This window comes from Lathyrus oleraceus, chromosome 4 (assembly GCF_024323335.1).
Source record: "Lathyrus oleraceus cultivar Zhongwan6 chromosome 4, CAAS_Psat_ZW6_1.0, whole genome shotgun sequence".
Classification (NCBI taxonomy): domain Eukaryota; kingdom Viridiplantae; phylum Streptophyta; class Magnoliopsida; order Fabales; family Fabaceae; genus Lathyrus; species Lathyrus oleraceus.
The window spans coordinates 120,654,895-120,670,619 of NC_066582.1; the positions used below are offsets into that span (position 1 = coordinate 120,654,895).

Consider the following 15,725-nt stretch of genomic DNA (forward strand, 5'->3'; position numbering starts at 1 on the left):
ATCTAATTAAAACTATATTAACCTAATATTCTAAAAATAAAGATTTTAAAATCCTATTAAAAAATTAATCTAATTAACCTAATCTAGCTAATTAAGCTAATTACAAAGATTAGAAAACAATTTAAAAAATGGGCTAGGAGATGTAACTCATGAAAGGGGGTAAGAAGTCTGAATTCTGCTTTGTGGGCTTAAGCCAAGCCCACTGCTGGATTATTGTTGGCCAGGGGGTGCATCCCAGGAACTGGGGTGATGATCCACAAACGCGTCTGGGCCCTAGATTAAGCCCAACGTCATTGTCCAATTTCCGCATTGGGGGTGTATAAGGGATATGGGCGTGTGAATCAAAAACCAATAGGCCTGGATGGCAACAAGCCCATTAAGAGTAAACCCAAGGATGCAGTTGACTTTTCCAAGTCAACCAGAGTTTGAAAACACTCAGGCACGCGCTAACCTCCCTCTCACTCACAGCTTATTTCACCGGCCGACCTCCGTGAGACACCGTGCCGGCGGTTGCCATCGGCGATGATGATGCCCTAAACTAAGGTTGAAGTCACCATCAGACGTGCAATACTACACTGGTGACGTATTTGGGAATGAATTGGTGAGATTGTTTCTGTATAAGCTGAATCGAGGGATTTCATTTGAAGAACCCTAAGTCAATCTAAGCAAATTAAATGGAAATCATGAAGAGTCAATGTCTACAACCTTAGGGCTTGGGTTCCTCTCTCTAAATTCTACCATCTGATAACCTAAAAATACGAAAAAGTAATGGTTAGAGAGTTACTCACCGGAGAAAGAGGCCAGAGATATGTCAGGTGAGTTTCTGATTCTTCTTCTTTGCTTTCTTTGACACAATTCGTCCTCTTTTCTTCCTTCTTTCTTCTTCTGGAAATTTAGAGTGATGAATAGTGAGGGACGTGGTTTAGCTCAAGCAATTTGAAGCTTCAATGTGAAGCTTCAATGGCTTATGGGAGAAAAGAGCTTTGAGTGAGTGGTTAGGGAGAGATTTTGCAGAGTGAGAGTGTCAGATTGAAGGTGATGACCAAAGTGTTGAAATGATGATGATGATTGCGTTTAAATAGGGATGAGGTTTAGATTAGAGATAGGTTTGGGAATTGGTTTGGAGGCTGTTAGATGAGGTTTGGAGTCAGTTGAACTTGGCTCACTGAGTTAGCAGTTAACTCAGTTAGTTGGTTGCTTTAGACTCAGTTAGTTAGGAGTTGTTAATGAACTTAGTTAGTTGGTTATTTTAGTTAATGTTAGGTGATTGATGACTGGCTAACATAGGTTAACACTTAAGTGGAATTGGGTTTGAATATTGAATGATGACCTACTAAACAGGTCCACTCCAAGTTACTAATTGAACTTGCTAGTCGTGTTGTGGGTTAGTGTTGTTGATTGATGTTGAATGGTTAAGTTGTGATGCAGGTTGATGTTGCTCGTCTTGTAGCGGGCTCATGATTATGGTTTACAATGGCTAATGCAAGGCCAATGTCTGCTACAGAATAGTGACCTCTTACTGCAATTTCTGGTTTGCTATGCTTATACAGGTCAGGTCCATGGCATGGTCATGTTGCATTTGCTAGGCTGTTGGACTTGATGATTGCAGGTTGCAATGTTTGTGGTTAGGTTCTGCAGAATTTGGATGTTTTGTGAACTTTATGTTGTACTGTATGTCATATTAGCTGCAGGTGTGCATATGGTTTGTACATGGTTGGCAGGCTGCAGGTTCATGGTAAGTGATTATGGCTTGCCATGATGCTTGTTAGTTTACTATGGTATGCCAATGTTTGAATCAATTTTGTATGGCTACTTATGATACATTGCATACTTGGGTTTTGCAGGATACATGAAGTCTGCACTTGGCATTGTGGTGTTGTATTAATTTACACTTATTTATTCCAGTTTAGCTTTAAACACTTGGTAATGGAATCGTTTTACTTGGCTTGTATTCCATGCTTCTGTTGACCTTGATGTGCAGCCCTGGTTTCCTGTGATTCTGCACCAGATAATTATGGTTTTGAGCTTGCATTGCCCTTTTGTTTTGGTTTGCTAATGTGTTCAATGGTTGCAATATGATGTCTGTGATGAGTTATTTTGGATGTGCAGGATGTGGTGGATCATGTTATTGCAAGATGCAATTGCAATCCTAGCTTGGACTAATGTATTTGCAGGTGGTATGTTTATTTCAATTCTGACTTTGGTTGCTGCATAATTCCTGACCATCTTCTTGCATTTCCTTCTGACCTAGTTTTGTCATTGGATTATGTCCCTATTTTTGGTCATGTAGCATTGCTTCATGGTGTGCTATGGTGTTTTGCAAAATGGTGGCAACAATAGGTCTACGAGCTTGATTCTGGTTTGTGCTTTGCAGATACGGTCCAGGTAGGCTCCAGGGTGTATCAACTTGTGGCATTGCCTTGGTTTTGGTTCAATTGTGATCAGTTTGATAGTTTGCTTACAGATTTTACTCATGTGTATTCTGACTTAGGTGTAGCAGTTCATAATCTCAAGGCTTGCAGCAATTCTGACTTGATGAATGGTTCATCTGCTAATTGTTTGCAAAATGGTCTTGTGAATCAGGACATGGTGATTTGCAAGGAGCTTGTGGTTTTGTAGCATGTTCAATGTCCATTTCCTGATGGTTTTCTTCAACATGTGATTATGGTATGCCCTCTGAATTGTGCTTGATTTGTAACTTGCCATATGGTTCAACATCTTTGCCATGTTTGTTCTATAGGTTTCACTTTGGTTTATGATGCCTTGCTTTTTGTTGCTGTCCATTTTTATCCTTCTTCAGGTCTACACAGGTGCTACTGCAGGATGCATATGCTAAAAGTTAAATAGTTATTTGCTAGGTTGGGGAAAATAGCGTTTCAGGTGGGTTTGGCTGGCACTATTTGTTTGGATGTTTGTAAAGGTTTGTTTTAGGCTCATGAACTTGGTTGCTTTTGTGTTGAATGCAGGTCAGGTTCATGTGTAATATTCATGGCTTGTTGGAGGTTCATGACTTGGTTGGTTTTGTAGGTTTTGATGACATGGAAATGACATGAACAATGATAGCTTGCACTTGAAGAAATCACAAGCAAACATTAACTTTGGTGACGAATCAAGACAAGATGGGATAGGATTAAGTCTTAGGGTGGTCAAGGAAAAAGCGTGAGTTGACTTTGGTCAAAGTTTACCGAAAAGTCAACTATTGACCAAAGTCAACACTTGGTCAAAGTTGTCAAAATTTGTATTTTTCCGTGTAATGGACATTTTATGGATGGTAATGGATGAATTTAGGGTATTAGGGATTTGGGTTGACTTTGGTCAAAGTTGACCAAAAAGTCAACTATTGACCAAAAAGTCATCTATTGACCAAAGTCAACATTTGGTCAAAAGTTGCCAAGACTTGTAATTTTTTATGTAATGATCAATGTGATGGTTTATATATGGACATTTGGATGTTAAATGGTTCTCAAGTTATTTTCATTTTACAATGGATTTTGTATTTGTAGGTGCTTGAATTGTAATTAACATGGTCATGACTTGTAAATGGAATGGTTCATGAACAAGGCTACTACCTAATGAAACAAGGTTAAGGCTTAACTATGAATCAAAGGACAACTACCTCTTGGATTATGATACAATGGGCTTTGGTAGTTTGTGGAGACAAAACTATCCATGAACTAAACACCCAAGCATTGACTAAGATGAATTGGGTTTAAGACTAATGACCAGGTGAAAATAAACTAAGAGTAGACCTTGTGCTAGAGGTGATCAGACGGCATGACAAAGGATGGAGCAAGGTATGGAAGCCATGTGACCTGAGCCAAGATAACAAGGACAAATATCAAGGTGATGCCAACCAGTCAGTGGGTGAAAGGTGGATGAAGTTAGGGTTTTGGGTGTCTCCAAGTGGAAAGTCAAGCCACAAAGTCCATAAAGACCATTCCCTCCTTGATTAGGGTTTCCATGAGACTTACCCCTCAAGCAAGTCCTTTGAACCAAACCATATGCTTCAACAACAAGTCTTCCAATGTATGAGCCTTCATTAGGATTTTGATGGCCAAGACAAGGCCTATTAAAGCTCCAAAGGATCCCATTGTCATATCATCAAGAGATAGGGTTTTAAAGACCCCTGAGGATTGCTTGGGTAACCCCTTGTTGAATCCATACCTCCACCATCAAGAAATCAGGATTTCACTTCCCCTATGCTTTGCTGAAAATCCAAATCACACTTTGTAAACCCTAGCTCCACAAGCCAAGAATTTGAATATATGGCGATCCCCTAATGGAATGAATGATGCATATGCATGGGTTATTAATGTATGCAACTGACCCCTAAATCAAGTGGTTGGGTAATAAACTATGAAAAAAAAGGCAAATTTTGGGGTACAACACCAGGTCACATAATCCATGCTGAAATCACACCATTTCCTCTTGAAAAACATATTTATCGAGTTTGGTCTTTCAGCTATTTTCAACACCACTTAAACACTTAAACACTCAAACACCTTCACCTAACATCCCTATAGCTACCTAAATCATTTGAAGTGTTTGAAACAACTTCACCTGAGCTCTTCATACTCATTGGAACCATAATCTAAAACTGATTCTGACAAGGTAGTTAACTTCATTGTTTCCATCCAAACAAGTTACCATTCCACTCCTTGTGATTCACTGATGCTAAGCCCAATGTTTTGAGTTTCAATTATTATGTATCCACGATTTAATTTTTGTTTTAGGATTTTCTTATCGTTCGTGTTCATGTGAAATACTCCATACTCGAAGTCAATCAATGGCTTATGAGTATGGGGAAGGCAACGATAACCTTAGTTTAAGTGGAATCCATGTTTGATTCCACTAAAAAACTCGAGTTGTAGAGGTTGAAATCCATAAATCCCAAGGTTGAAGATGATGTTCGTTCGTTGCTTCGCTTGTTTTCCTTTTGTTTTAAATTTAAAATTTTATGTTGGTGTGTTTTCATTGGTTTAAGGAAGTGATGTGTCTCTTGGGTGTGCCTCGTGATCATGTTCATTCATCTTTCATACTTTCTTAGTTGAATCAGATCTAAGGGTCGGGGTTGGACCATTAGTTATTCTTCATTGGAGTTTATTATTTATTTTTATCCAGTGCATTACTAACACCAAGAGCGCTTGGCCTAGTGGAAATGTGGTTGACCCATGACCCCAAGGTCAGAGGTTCAATCCCTAGTGCCCTTATTTCTTTTCTTTTTTTTCCTTTTCCTTTTTATTTCTTATTTTTATTTTAGTTTCTTCACTTTTATTTATTTTTTCCATTATTTTATTTTCCCATTAACCATTTTATTTTTATCATTTTAATTGGACATTTTTACCCTTATTATTCATGGTGGTTGATGACAAATTTATTGATCATGGTACTTGATTTTAGGGTTAGCCTAATCTTCAACATTTTCAAACATGTTAATGAATGATTAATGAATCATTCATGACACTTTGAGATGTTGATGGATTGCCCCTATTTGAACATGTTTAAACCATTTGATGCATATATGAGACCCTCATTTGTTGATTCTATTTGATTGTATTGTATCCATTGACCAATAATCATTAACATTTAGACTTGAATGTTTAACTTGTACAATGATTAACTTTAAAACTTGTAATTACTTGGGTGATATAACCTTCCACTCTTTAAATCATTGATAGTTGGACTTGGGGTTGTATAACTTTCTTTGATTCAAATATATTGTTAGATGATCATGGATCATCTTCAATACTTTGCATCAATGATAAGTTATCTCTCGATGTGCCATATTTTGAGTCCTTTGACTTACGGGTAGATAATCGCTAGGTAATTACCTTATGCAATTTAATTACTAACCAGTAACTTTCATTACTAACCTTTGATATTGTTGACCTAGTTTATCTTGTGATTTATTTTCTTGTCAACTTATTGTATTATCATTTACTTTCAAGCATTAATCATCATACTTATCATCATAAAATGCAGGTTATGTGTTTTGTGTTTTGCAAGCTAATCTGGTTTCATTTTCCTCTATTTCAATTGTGATACAAGTGAATGTTTAGACTGAGCTTTGGATTTGCTTTGTTTGGACATTGATGAAATGCCTTGGTGTTATGAAGCTGCTTTATGGAATATTATGGATTAAATGAGCTTTGGATGATATGCATTTGGGCTTTGTAGTTATAATCTTTGTAATTTGGAATGGAATATGTGAATATTGAAATGTTGTAAGGTAGGGTTTATGGTTATAATTGTAATGTGATGGATTTGAGAATGAATGTATGACATTGAATTTGGTTGAAATTGGAATGATATATGTTGTTAAATGGAAATTGAGTGTATGGTAAATGGCTTAAAGAAAGGTTTAACATGGTTATGGATTGATTGAAATGAAATATAACTTTAAAATGGGAAAAAGTTTAGGTGGTCCAAATGTTGGTCTGTTTGGTGGTCTGACCAGGTCATGGACTTGGTCTGTGATCCAGTCATGGACCTGGTTTCTTGGTCCAAAATGTGGCTTGACTAGAAATGCACCAAGAAAGGGACCAAGTCTCATAGTCATGAAGAAAACCAATGAAACATGGTAGAATGTATAGAAACATAGGTTTTAGGGATGGTAGGAATGATGAGATGAGTTTGGTCAACTGGTTGACCAAAAAGTCAACAGTTGACCAAAAGTTAACTTATGCGAAAATGATATAATTTGTAATCTTTTTTCAATGCAATATGGACAATGTAATCAAATGAATGGAACATGAATGCAAGCACATCTTAGACCAATCATATGGCACCATGAACTAGGGTTTAGCCAAGTCAAATTCCAAGTCAAACAATAACAAAAACCCCAAACCAAGTGAGTAACAAATCACCAATGCCATGAGCCAAACTAGGGTTTAATCATGGACCGAACTCCAAGATCCAAAAATCAACCAACATGGAACTCAAGCACCAACTATCCCTGATTACGGTTTTGCACCTTTGATCACCAAGATGAGCTCTCCACAATGATTGTAGCATCACAACTCATAGGGCTTGATTCTCAAACAAATCCTAGGCCCTTGTTAAGTCAAAACAACCTCAAACCTTTGAATCTATGATGAGATTAGTGCATTAGATGGTATGGATGTTCATGAATGCATATGAATCTTAAACCAAAAGGTTAGATGAAAATGAAATTGGGAGGACAAATTTTGGGGTATGACAATACCAGAGAGAGAGAGAGGGGGGGGGGGGGGGGGATTGACAGATAGGGGAGCGGTGTATGATTCTACATAAAGAAGGTTGGAGAAGAAAGAGAAAGAATATGGAAGAAGATGTGGGTGGGTTCACTCACTATTCGTGAGACAAGACTAGTGGAGCATGCTTTAGTTATGGACTTATATTTATAAAAAAATATTATCACTAATCACTTTCGGATACTCATTTTTTACACTCTTCTTATTCATATAACATATAAGCACTTTTCTTTTTCCATATCTGATATCTCTCTCATAGGAGAGAAATGATCCATTTCGTGTTTAAGTTTATTTAGTAATTGCTTTTTATTATTATTAATGATATTTTGACATTTTTAAACTCTAAAAAACCATTTTATTTTCTCTCTTCACATGAAATCTTATATATATATATATATATATATAATATATATATATATATAGAGAAGAGAGAGAGAGAGAGAGAGAGAGAGAGAGAGAAGAGAGAGAGAGAGAGAGAGAGAGAGAGAGAGAGAGAGAGAGAGAGAGAGAGAGAGAGAGAGAGAGAGAGAGAGAGAGAGAGAGAGAGAGAGAGAGAGAGAGAGAGGATACTTGTGTTATAAACTGCAAATAAATATTATTTGTGCAAACATCCCTTTAGACAGAAACCTTATCAACTAGACTAATGCTTAGGCATGGCAACGGGGCGGGTCAGGGACGATTTTTACCTCCCCAAATTCAAACCTGAATCCCCAAACAATCCTCGTTCCCCTCCCCAAATCCAAACGGGAATGGAAAATTAAAACCCAAACCCGTCCCAAACGGGTTCGGATTGGGTTCGGGTATCCCTGTCGCGCCACCGTCCATTTAGTGAAATCAATTTTTTAATAAAAATATTTAATTTTTTTAAAATCAAATTATATTATAAATAATAAAATAAAAGAATCTAAAAACATATCATACATACATTTCGAATATTTTAAATAATTAATACAAATCAAAATATTAAAATATTGACCACTTATTTAATATTCTAAATCATCAAAAATAAATATAAATGTACATAATAAAATAAACGGGGCGGGTTCGGGGTGGGTACTAGTGTCCCCGTTACCCGACTCGTCCCCATATTTTATAATCGGGGAAAAGTCAAATCCAAACCCAAACCCAGTCAAAACGGGTTTTCCCCGTCAACTTCAGAACGGATTCGGATGGGTACCCGCGGGTACGGATTATGTTGTCATGCCTACTAATACTAGACCAACCTATTTGTCATAAGCTCTTCAAACTAATTTATATATAAGCTTATATAAATATATCTTAACTTTAATTTATCTTTTTTCATAGAAATAATTAACTATGAATTAAATTGTTTGAGCCAAGGTGAAATACAATAAAGCTTGGTAGGTTGAATTAGCTCCCATTTTAGCAAATTATACTAACAACACGATATGAAATGAAACAATTAAACAAACTTAAAAGAATACAAACGTCTGCAATAATTACTAAACGTAATTTACAAACCTTAGACTTTTTCATTACGATGCACGTGCAGAAGATGTCGCATATGACGATAACTACTTAATAAAAAAATTGATTAAGCAAAACGATTGCCAATAATAAGCAATTAAAATGAAAACCATTAAAATAAATTGAATCGAAATTAAATTATGCAAAAAGAAAAATGAAATGTGAAAATGGTGAGAACCTTTTCCAAGTTGCGAATCTCATAGGTGAGAAGAAAAAGGAGCTAAGACAGTGTAAAGGTGGTGAATACCAAGTAGATGGTGATGCAGAGTATTATGATAGTAACGGAACAACACATGATAATGAGTTGGTCATGTGCTACACTAAGTCGGCTATGCTTAGTAGCTAATGTGCATTGAATTTATTTCCATCACCAACACACATTTCACCGAACACTTAGTAGGTTATGCTCCACTAACTAAATATATCTGCATACCAAAATTTAAAACCCAAGTTTTCAAAAATAAAAAGAAGATAGATTAATTTTTGGTAATGAAATAGAAAGTTGAAATTTAGAAAAGTTATTAATTTTTGGTAATGAAATAGAAAGTTGAAATTTAGAAAAATTATTAATAGTCATTAAAAATTGAGCAATATTGAAAGAGAATCAAATGCTCAAAAATTAAATGGGGTACCGTCCATAGATTTCGTTTTAATTTCGTGTTTAGGCGAACAAATAAGTATATGTAATTGTGTCTCAATATTAATGAAGATTAATTTATTCAATTTGTCATATAATATTTTAATATATTTTTTATCTTTTCCATAACAATATTTATTCATTTATAAAAAAAAAAAGTTTTTGTTTGTGAAAGATTCAGTATTCAAACATGTTTATGAGAGCTTCCGAAGATACATTTCTAAAACAAGATAATAATGTGTGGAATCGAAAATATATCTCTGGAATAAGCATGTCAGGTTTTGAATGATCCAGAATTGTCACATCAACTGGTATATTGCAAACGAAATTTTAAGCTCACCAAATACACATCTCTTGCCAATATTAAATACGAAATCCATTATCTACAATCAAAAAATTGTGAAACTCAACAACTTTGAGCTAGACAAATGCATATATTAAGACTATATGAAATACATTTTTCCGTTTCTAAACAAAAATTTCACTTAAATTGAAAGAGACGATTCCAAGATCGATAGAAAATATTCTTAAAAAAGAGACGATTCCAAGATCGATAGAAAATATTCTTAAAATGTTGACGCGTTCACCTGAATATTGATGTGTAATATTGCATTTTATCTTAAAATCATTTATGTAATGCTTATTTTATGTAATAAATATTAATTTTATTTTGTTAAATTACATGTTTTTGGTGTCTCCTTCTGGTGTGCAAACATTTCAAAAATATATCTAAAAAAATATACCAAAGATGCATCTCCTAAATTAAATAAACTCAACTTGTAGGATGTCATTCAGAATAATCTTCCGTTGAGTGTGTAATGGGTATGCACCCAGAAATACATCTTTGAAAACTGAGAAGCATTTTTGCATTTTTTTCTTCGTGCAAAAGAAACACTAAGAAATTCCCTAAAATTAAGGAATCAAAATTGTAAAATTCAAAAGACAGAAACTTTAATCTTAAATGATATAATATAGGACCGCTACCATTAAATCAATTTTTTTTAATTTCTTTAAAAAAGAAAACTTAAAGCAGATATCACGATAGATGAGCGCCCGTGACAATATCCCACTACATATTGTAAGTTGGAATGGCTTCATCAGAGTAGTTTTATATGCAAAACACTATAAATTATCAAAGTATCACAAACAAGGTAAATGAGAATGTTATTTTGCCAACACACTGAGACCTTTGGCCAATATTTCGTTCCCGTATGCAATACATATATCCGGGAAGATCACAGAATTTCACAAAACAGACAATGGAGAGTGATATAGACATACGAAGCTTTTCACCCTATCCAACAGCATCAACGTCAGAACAGGATTCAGACGACCTCACATGATACTGATGGTCTTGAAAGCTTTACAATATTGTACAGCACTGGTTGGTTTTTTTCGCTTGCTTGTAGAACATCTGTTTCAAATGCCAGAATCATATTCTTGTGTCAGCTCAGCAAAGTAAGAGGGGAACAAATTTATATTCATAGTTAACTGAGTTTCTCTTCATGAGATGCAACCAACTAGTGTATTCAAAATAAATCACACTTCTTTATCAATAAAGAGAATCAAATATTTAGCAACCGACACTGACATATAAATAGCAAAATTAATTTTGGAAAGGAGAAGTTTAAAATCACCGGATGCACAAATAATGATAGAATAGACCAAAGACAATAAAAGCACAGACCAGTGACAAGATACAGAACCTAGAGAATTTAAATTTTTGTTTGGTATTTCATAGTGGCAAATAATTATTCTTATGCACACTAGACGCTTGTGTGGTTGGCTTGTTGCTATTCATTTCACTCTGAAAAATTAAGAGTTGCCGCTGCAGAATCAAGAGTTGACACTGAAGGAACAATTGGCTCAACAGAATAAATATTCATCAAAATTGAGCTACCTAATAATCCATGTCAGTGACATTGCCGGGTCCCTTGCAGCACTGCATTTTGAGATACTTTTCAACAAGGTGGTACTAATATGTTTTGGAGCCTATTGTTAATAAATAGGAAGAAGCTAAATAAGACTCTAATGATGGGGTTTATGTGGGCCAATACTCCCTTTCAGGAGTGGAATTACCACGTACACAGCAAATTGGAGGGAATGTTAGTTAGGGGAGACAGGCTACAGATATGAAGTCTTTCTATAATAGGGAAGTTCAGAGAGAGATGGTCTGTGTTCTCATTTTTGGGCTTGTAACTTGGGTCCTTTGAGAGCATTTGCACTTGCATTTACTGCAATGTTCTTCTGTTTTCATTAATATTTCATCCCCCCTTATTTAGATAGGAATTAATCCTATCGGTATTCTTCCTAAGACAATCAGTTTAAAGCAAGAATGCTGAGTCTTGACTTATGGGCAGGCATTTATAACACTGTCATGACTTCAATAAAAGAATTGCAAAAAATCTAACCAACAATGACATTAATCACGAGAACGAAATGCAATATTCATTAACATGCTTAATGAATACTACCATAACCACATACGCCAAAGCATTAGTAAAACAAGAGTTGGAGAAATAACAGACGTCTGAATATATAATATGAATGCATTTATGGGAAAATCCCAGAGGGCAAAGTTGTAAAACTGGAGCTGTATTGTTTACCTGCGACGCTGCACTCAGATCAGAACTCTTCTCAACTAAACTGTCCAGCTTCTCCCCTCGTGCAAGAACACTATCAATGGTCTTGTGCTGTTTACAACAGAAAATCAAATGGTGAGAGAAAATAATAAAGTCAGTCATGGATAAACACTACATCAATTGCGTGTGATGCAGTTCTTAGAAATCTACACAGTCGAGAACCAAAACAAGCCAATAGAGCAAAGAGGAAATGAGAAAAGTTCACTCACACAAATAAAATTACTAAGTAAATGTGCATTACTAAGAAACGAACATATTGCAAAAAGTAATAATTACATCAACTGAATTATTGCTAACCAGCTGACAGACATCATTAAAATCTTCGACATGTCAACATCACATCATGATGCTAAGAAATGATAAATTTGCAACCAAGCCTATCATTTGTTGTGTTAAAAATTGAATAACTACATGACAAAGTAAATTTACAAGACAAAAGATACATGGAACTCATATGCTACTTTGCAATGCAAAGTCATGTATGTATAATGCTTACAAGGATGATTTTTGTTTCATCCAACTCCCTCTGGATTCTCATCAACTTGTCAGCCTCTGCAGGATCCTGAAATTTGACAGGGACATATAAGAAGGGGGGTTTGAGTCAAAAGCCATAATGTGAAAGGTTGGCGGAAAGAAAGAAAAAAACTGCCTTGACACAATTTTGAATATTGTACACTTTTTTAATAAAAAATCAACAACTCGTCTATCTGAAGCCAATATAATGAAGTAAAGGCAATTACATGCCTGGAATTTCATGAGAGCATCATTCAAATAGGGCCATGTTTGAGTACTGTCTTCTTGAATGGTTCTCCATGATTCGCCAAAACTTTGTTGATATTCATCCAGCACCTGCAAGACATCATATTTTATTACCATCTAGTAAAACAACAATTTACATGCATCAGATGCATTCCATCGGATATAACTTCTTATCCACCACCCAAACATATGGAAACATAAACTTGCAAAGATTCACTCAGCTCACTAAGGACAGGAAATTTGAACTTCCGTAGGGGGGAGGAGGGCAAAGAGTTAACTAACTAGTTATGGTGCAGAACAATGGCGTAGGCAGAGCTACATCCACATATAAAGACAAACAAAAGGGAAACAGATGTTCGAAAATGAGATCCTCGTTAGCAAAATTGAAGGATATAAATTATAAAGTCCTACTGGGATATATTGTATATGATGGCCAAGACACAGAGGAAAAAGAACACCAATAATGCTATGCTAATTAGGCGGTAGTCTATCATTCTCCCGAAACCAATTGTTTTCATGATTTCATTAGACTTGCAATTAATGCAACATATTCATATTGGTAATTTGTTAGTAGATAGAAGTTATAGAACTGAAACCTGTGACCTAGGCCCTGCAATTAAAATCTAATAAGTGGTAGTTACTGATTTGAAAGTTACCTTCGTTAGTATGTTCACTATAAAGTATATCAAAATGGAAAACAAAGAGAGTATGTCTCAAGATATCCATAAATTAGATAACTAATAAGACATAATTTTCTCTATTTATAAATAAGACAATTTTATAATCTTACATCCTCAGTAGTTCGAGGCGACGGGCCTAACAAAAGTGTCATGCATAATTAAAGTATCCTCAGCAATACTAGAGGCATAATTATCAAAGTTCAATGACTAGATGATTTTTACATTGTCAATGCATAGTCATCAAACTGTCAATTAACACGAAAATTGAACCTAATAACCCTGCTCTGATTCTCACCTTGTTGAGAAGAGAAAATGCACTCCGAACTGGATAGTGGTCATCCATAAATCCCACTGCACAGAGACCATTTCTGTTGTAGGCATGCACCTTGTACTCTGCAAAGATTTAAAAAAAAAAATTCAATTACTCACAATTTTGATGACAAAATAAGAACAACCACCTCTCCTCTTTCCCAAATTTAATCATCACCAGATATAAAAACACACGATCACACATCAAACCAATAATGCTATCTCTTACACCAAAAGAAGTAATAAAAAAATAATTTAAAAAGTTAGTTCGGAATCCGATCCAGACAGATCAACCAAAAACAACAATCTAAAAATTCAAAACGCGCGATTCTCATAATTCGATATCCGAAACCCTAAGATGGAGAATTTCACGGAATTAAACCTTCGTGCTGAACGGATTGACGCTGGCCTTGAGGGGTACGATTGGCTACGGTGCGACCTACGAAAACGATGAACTCTTTAACGCTGGAGCGTTGAAAGTAACCGAAGTGGCTCACATCTGAAGCGTTTGCTAGAAACACCGATTCGGAACCGTCACCTGTAGATTTAAGCACCAGAAGAGCCGTGATCTTCATATTTTCTCTGTATTATTTGTCTCTTTCTTTCTGAAAACTTTTTCGCGGCTTTGTTTTGTTCTTGTTTTGATTCGTACGCAGTCGGTAGAAGGAGCCGTGATAAGGGGTGAATGGTAATTTGCGTTAAGACTTTTATCCGGTGCGGAAGCGTGTCTGCTAGAATGCTGAAACTGCGGAGCTATAACCAATGTTTGCATCATGGGAAGGGTATTATTGTACTTACATGAGGCTTTGTCAACGTGGGGAAAAAGTACGCAAAGTTCTCCCGTCGTCAAAATAAACGTTTTTCTTTTCAGATCTATAAATAAAAATAAGCAAGTTTAATTACATTTTTATTCCCTTTGTATTATATTAGTCCTCGTGTTTTAAATTCAAATTTTAAATAAGAAAATTTATTTTATAAATAAGATAAAATAAATGATCAAAATTTTAATTAAGTTAAAATTGTATGAGTTCAAAATAGGGAGAATAATGTTAGAAGTAATCTCATATCCAATAATAATATTAGTTTTGTTAAGCTTAACCTATCTAGTATATGTTAACATTTTCGTCTACATGATATTATTGTTTGTGTATATAATAAGTGTATCTATCAATAATAAAGAGAGTGTAACCATTTGTTGTAATCGTTTTGCAAGAGTAGTGAACGTTTGTTATTTCAATTTTCTCTTTTCTCTCTCTTCTTTCATCTTCATCTTCTTCATATTGTGCACCAACAATTAGTATCTAGAGTTCTGATTCAGATTCAAATGGAAACACAAGGAAACACGAGTGAACGGTGAAGTGTTGTGTGATTGATTTCGTTTCTTAAATTCGTGTTGATTTTTTTATCGGAATCATAACAGAATCACATTTATTGATTTTACGAGATTGGAAAACACTAGTGTTTGGTGAAATCTGAGTGAATTGCACAAGGTTGAAGATGAACATAAACGGTAATCTGAGTACTAAGTTTCTAGTGCTTTATGGCAAGAACTGAAATATGTGGATGATTCAGATGTATGTGTGTGTTTGGCGCTCAAGATGTTCTTGATCTCGTTAATGACGGTTGAACTTCCGACAAATGCAACGGATGCACAGAGGAATGCTCAACATGATCTAAGGAAGAAAGATTAGAAGGCGTTGTTTTACATCCATCAGTGTGTGGATGCGAATGTGTTTGAGAAAATCGTTGAGTCGATGATGGTGAAAACTTTATGGGACACACTAGTACGACGTTACAACGGTGATACATCAGTGAAGAATGTGAAGCTTCAGTCTTTACGTAAGCAATACGAGAATCTCAACATGAAGAACAATGATAAGGTATCTGACTACATCTCTAAAGTGATCCTAATCATAAATAAGATGAAGTCGTATTGAGAAACTCTCTCTGAAGAAAGGATCATAGAGAAGGTACTTAG

General features: G+C 35.3%; 1 protein-coding gene and 1 long non-coding RNA gene across 9 annotated transcripts; one reads left to right on the top strand and one right to left on the bottom strand.

Moving 5' to 3' along the window:
- Positions 1 to 372: 372 nt before the first annotated feature.
- LOC127073946 (uncharacterized) lies at positions 373 to 3,471 on the top strand. 8 transcript variants are annotated; one of them, XR_007785906.1, is made up of 7 exons: positions 373 to 1,735; positions 1,845 to 2,017; positions 2,110 to 2,174; positions 2,291 to 2,385; positions 2,492 to 2,667; positions 2,801 to 2,880; positions 2,967 to 3,471. It is a non-coding gene; the product is annotated as an uncharacterized LOC127073946 (long non-coding RNA). The 8 variants fall into 8 exon arrangements; XR_007785902.1 differs by having other exon boundaries at positions 374 to 815; positions 1,418 to 1,735; positions 1,845 to 2,174; XR_007785901.1 differs by having other exon boundaries at positions 375 to 815; positions 1,429 to 1,735; positions 1,845 to 2,174.
- A 6,942-nt stretch (positions 3,472 to 10,413) lies between these two features.
- Positions 10,414 to 14,499, bottom strand: LOC127073947 (VAMP-like protein YKT61). Its single transcript, XM_051015193.1, has 6 exons — positions 14,130 to 14,499; positions 13,734 to 13,831; positions 12,744 to 12,848; positions 12,496 to 12,561; positions 11,964 to 12,050; positions 10,414 to 10,771 (listed from the first exon to the last, which is right to left on the bottom strand). Exons 1-6 carry the CDS (start codon positions 14,320 to 14,322, stop codon positions 10,721 to 10,723), a joined length of 600 nt encoding a protein of 199 aa, XP_050871150.1. The 5' UTR covers positions 14,323 to 14,499; the 3' UTR covers positions 10,414 to 10,720.
- Positions 14,500 to 15,725: the final 1,226 nt, after the last annotated feature.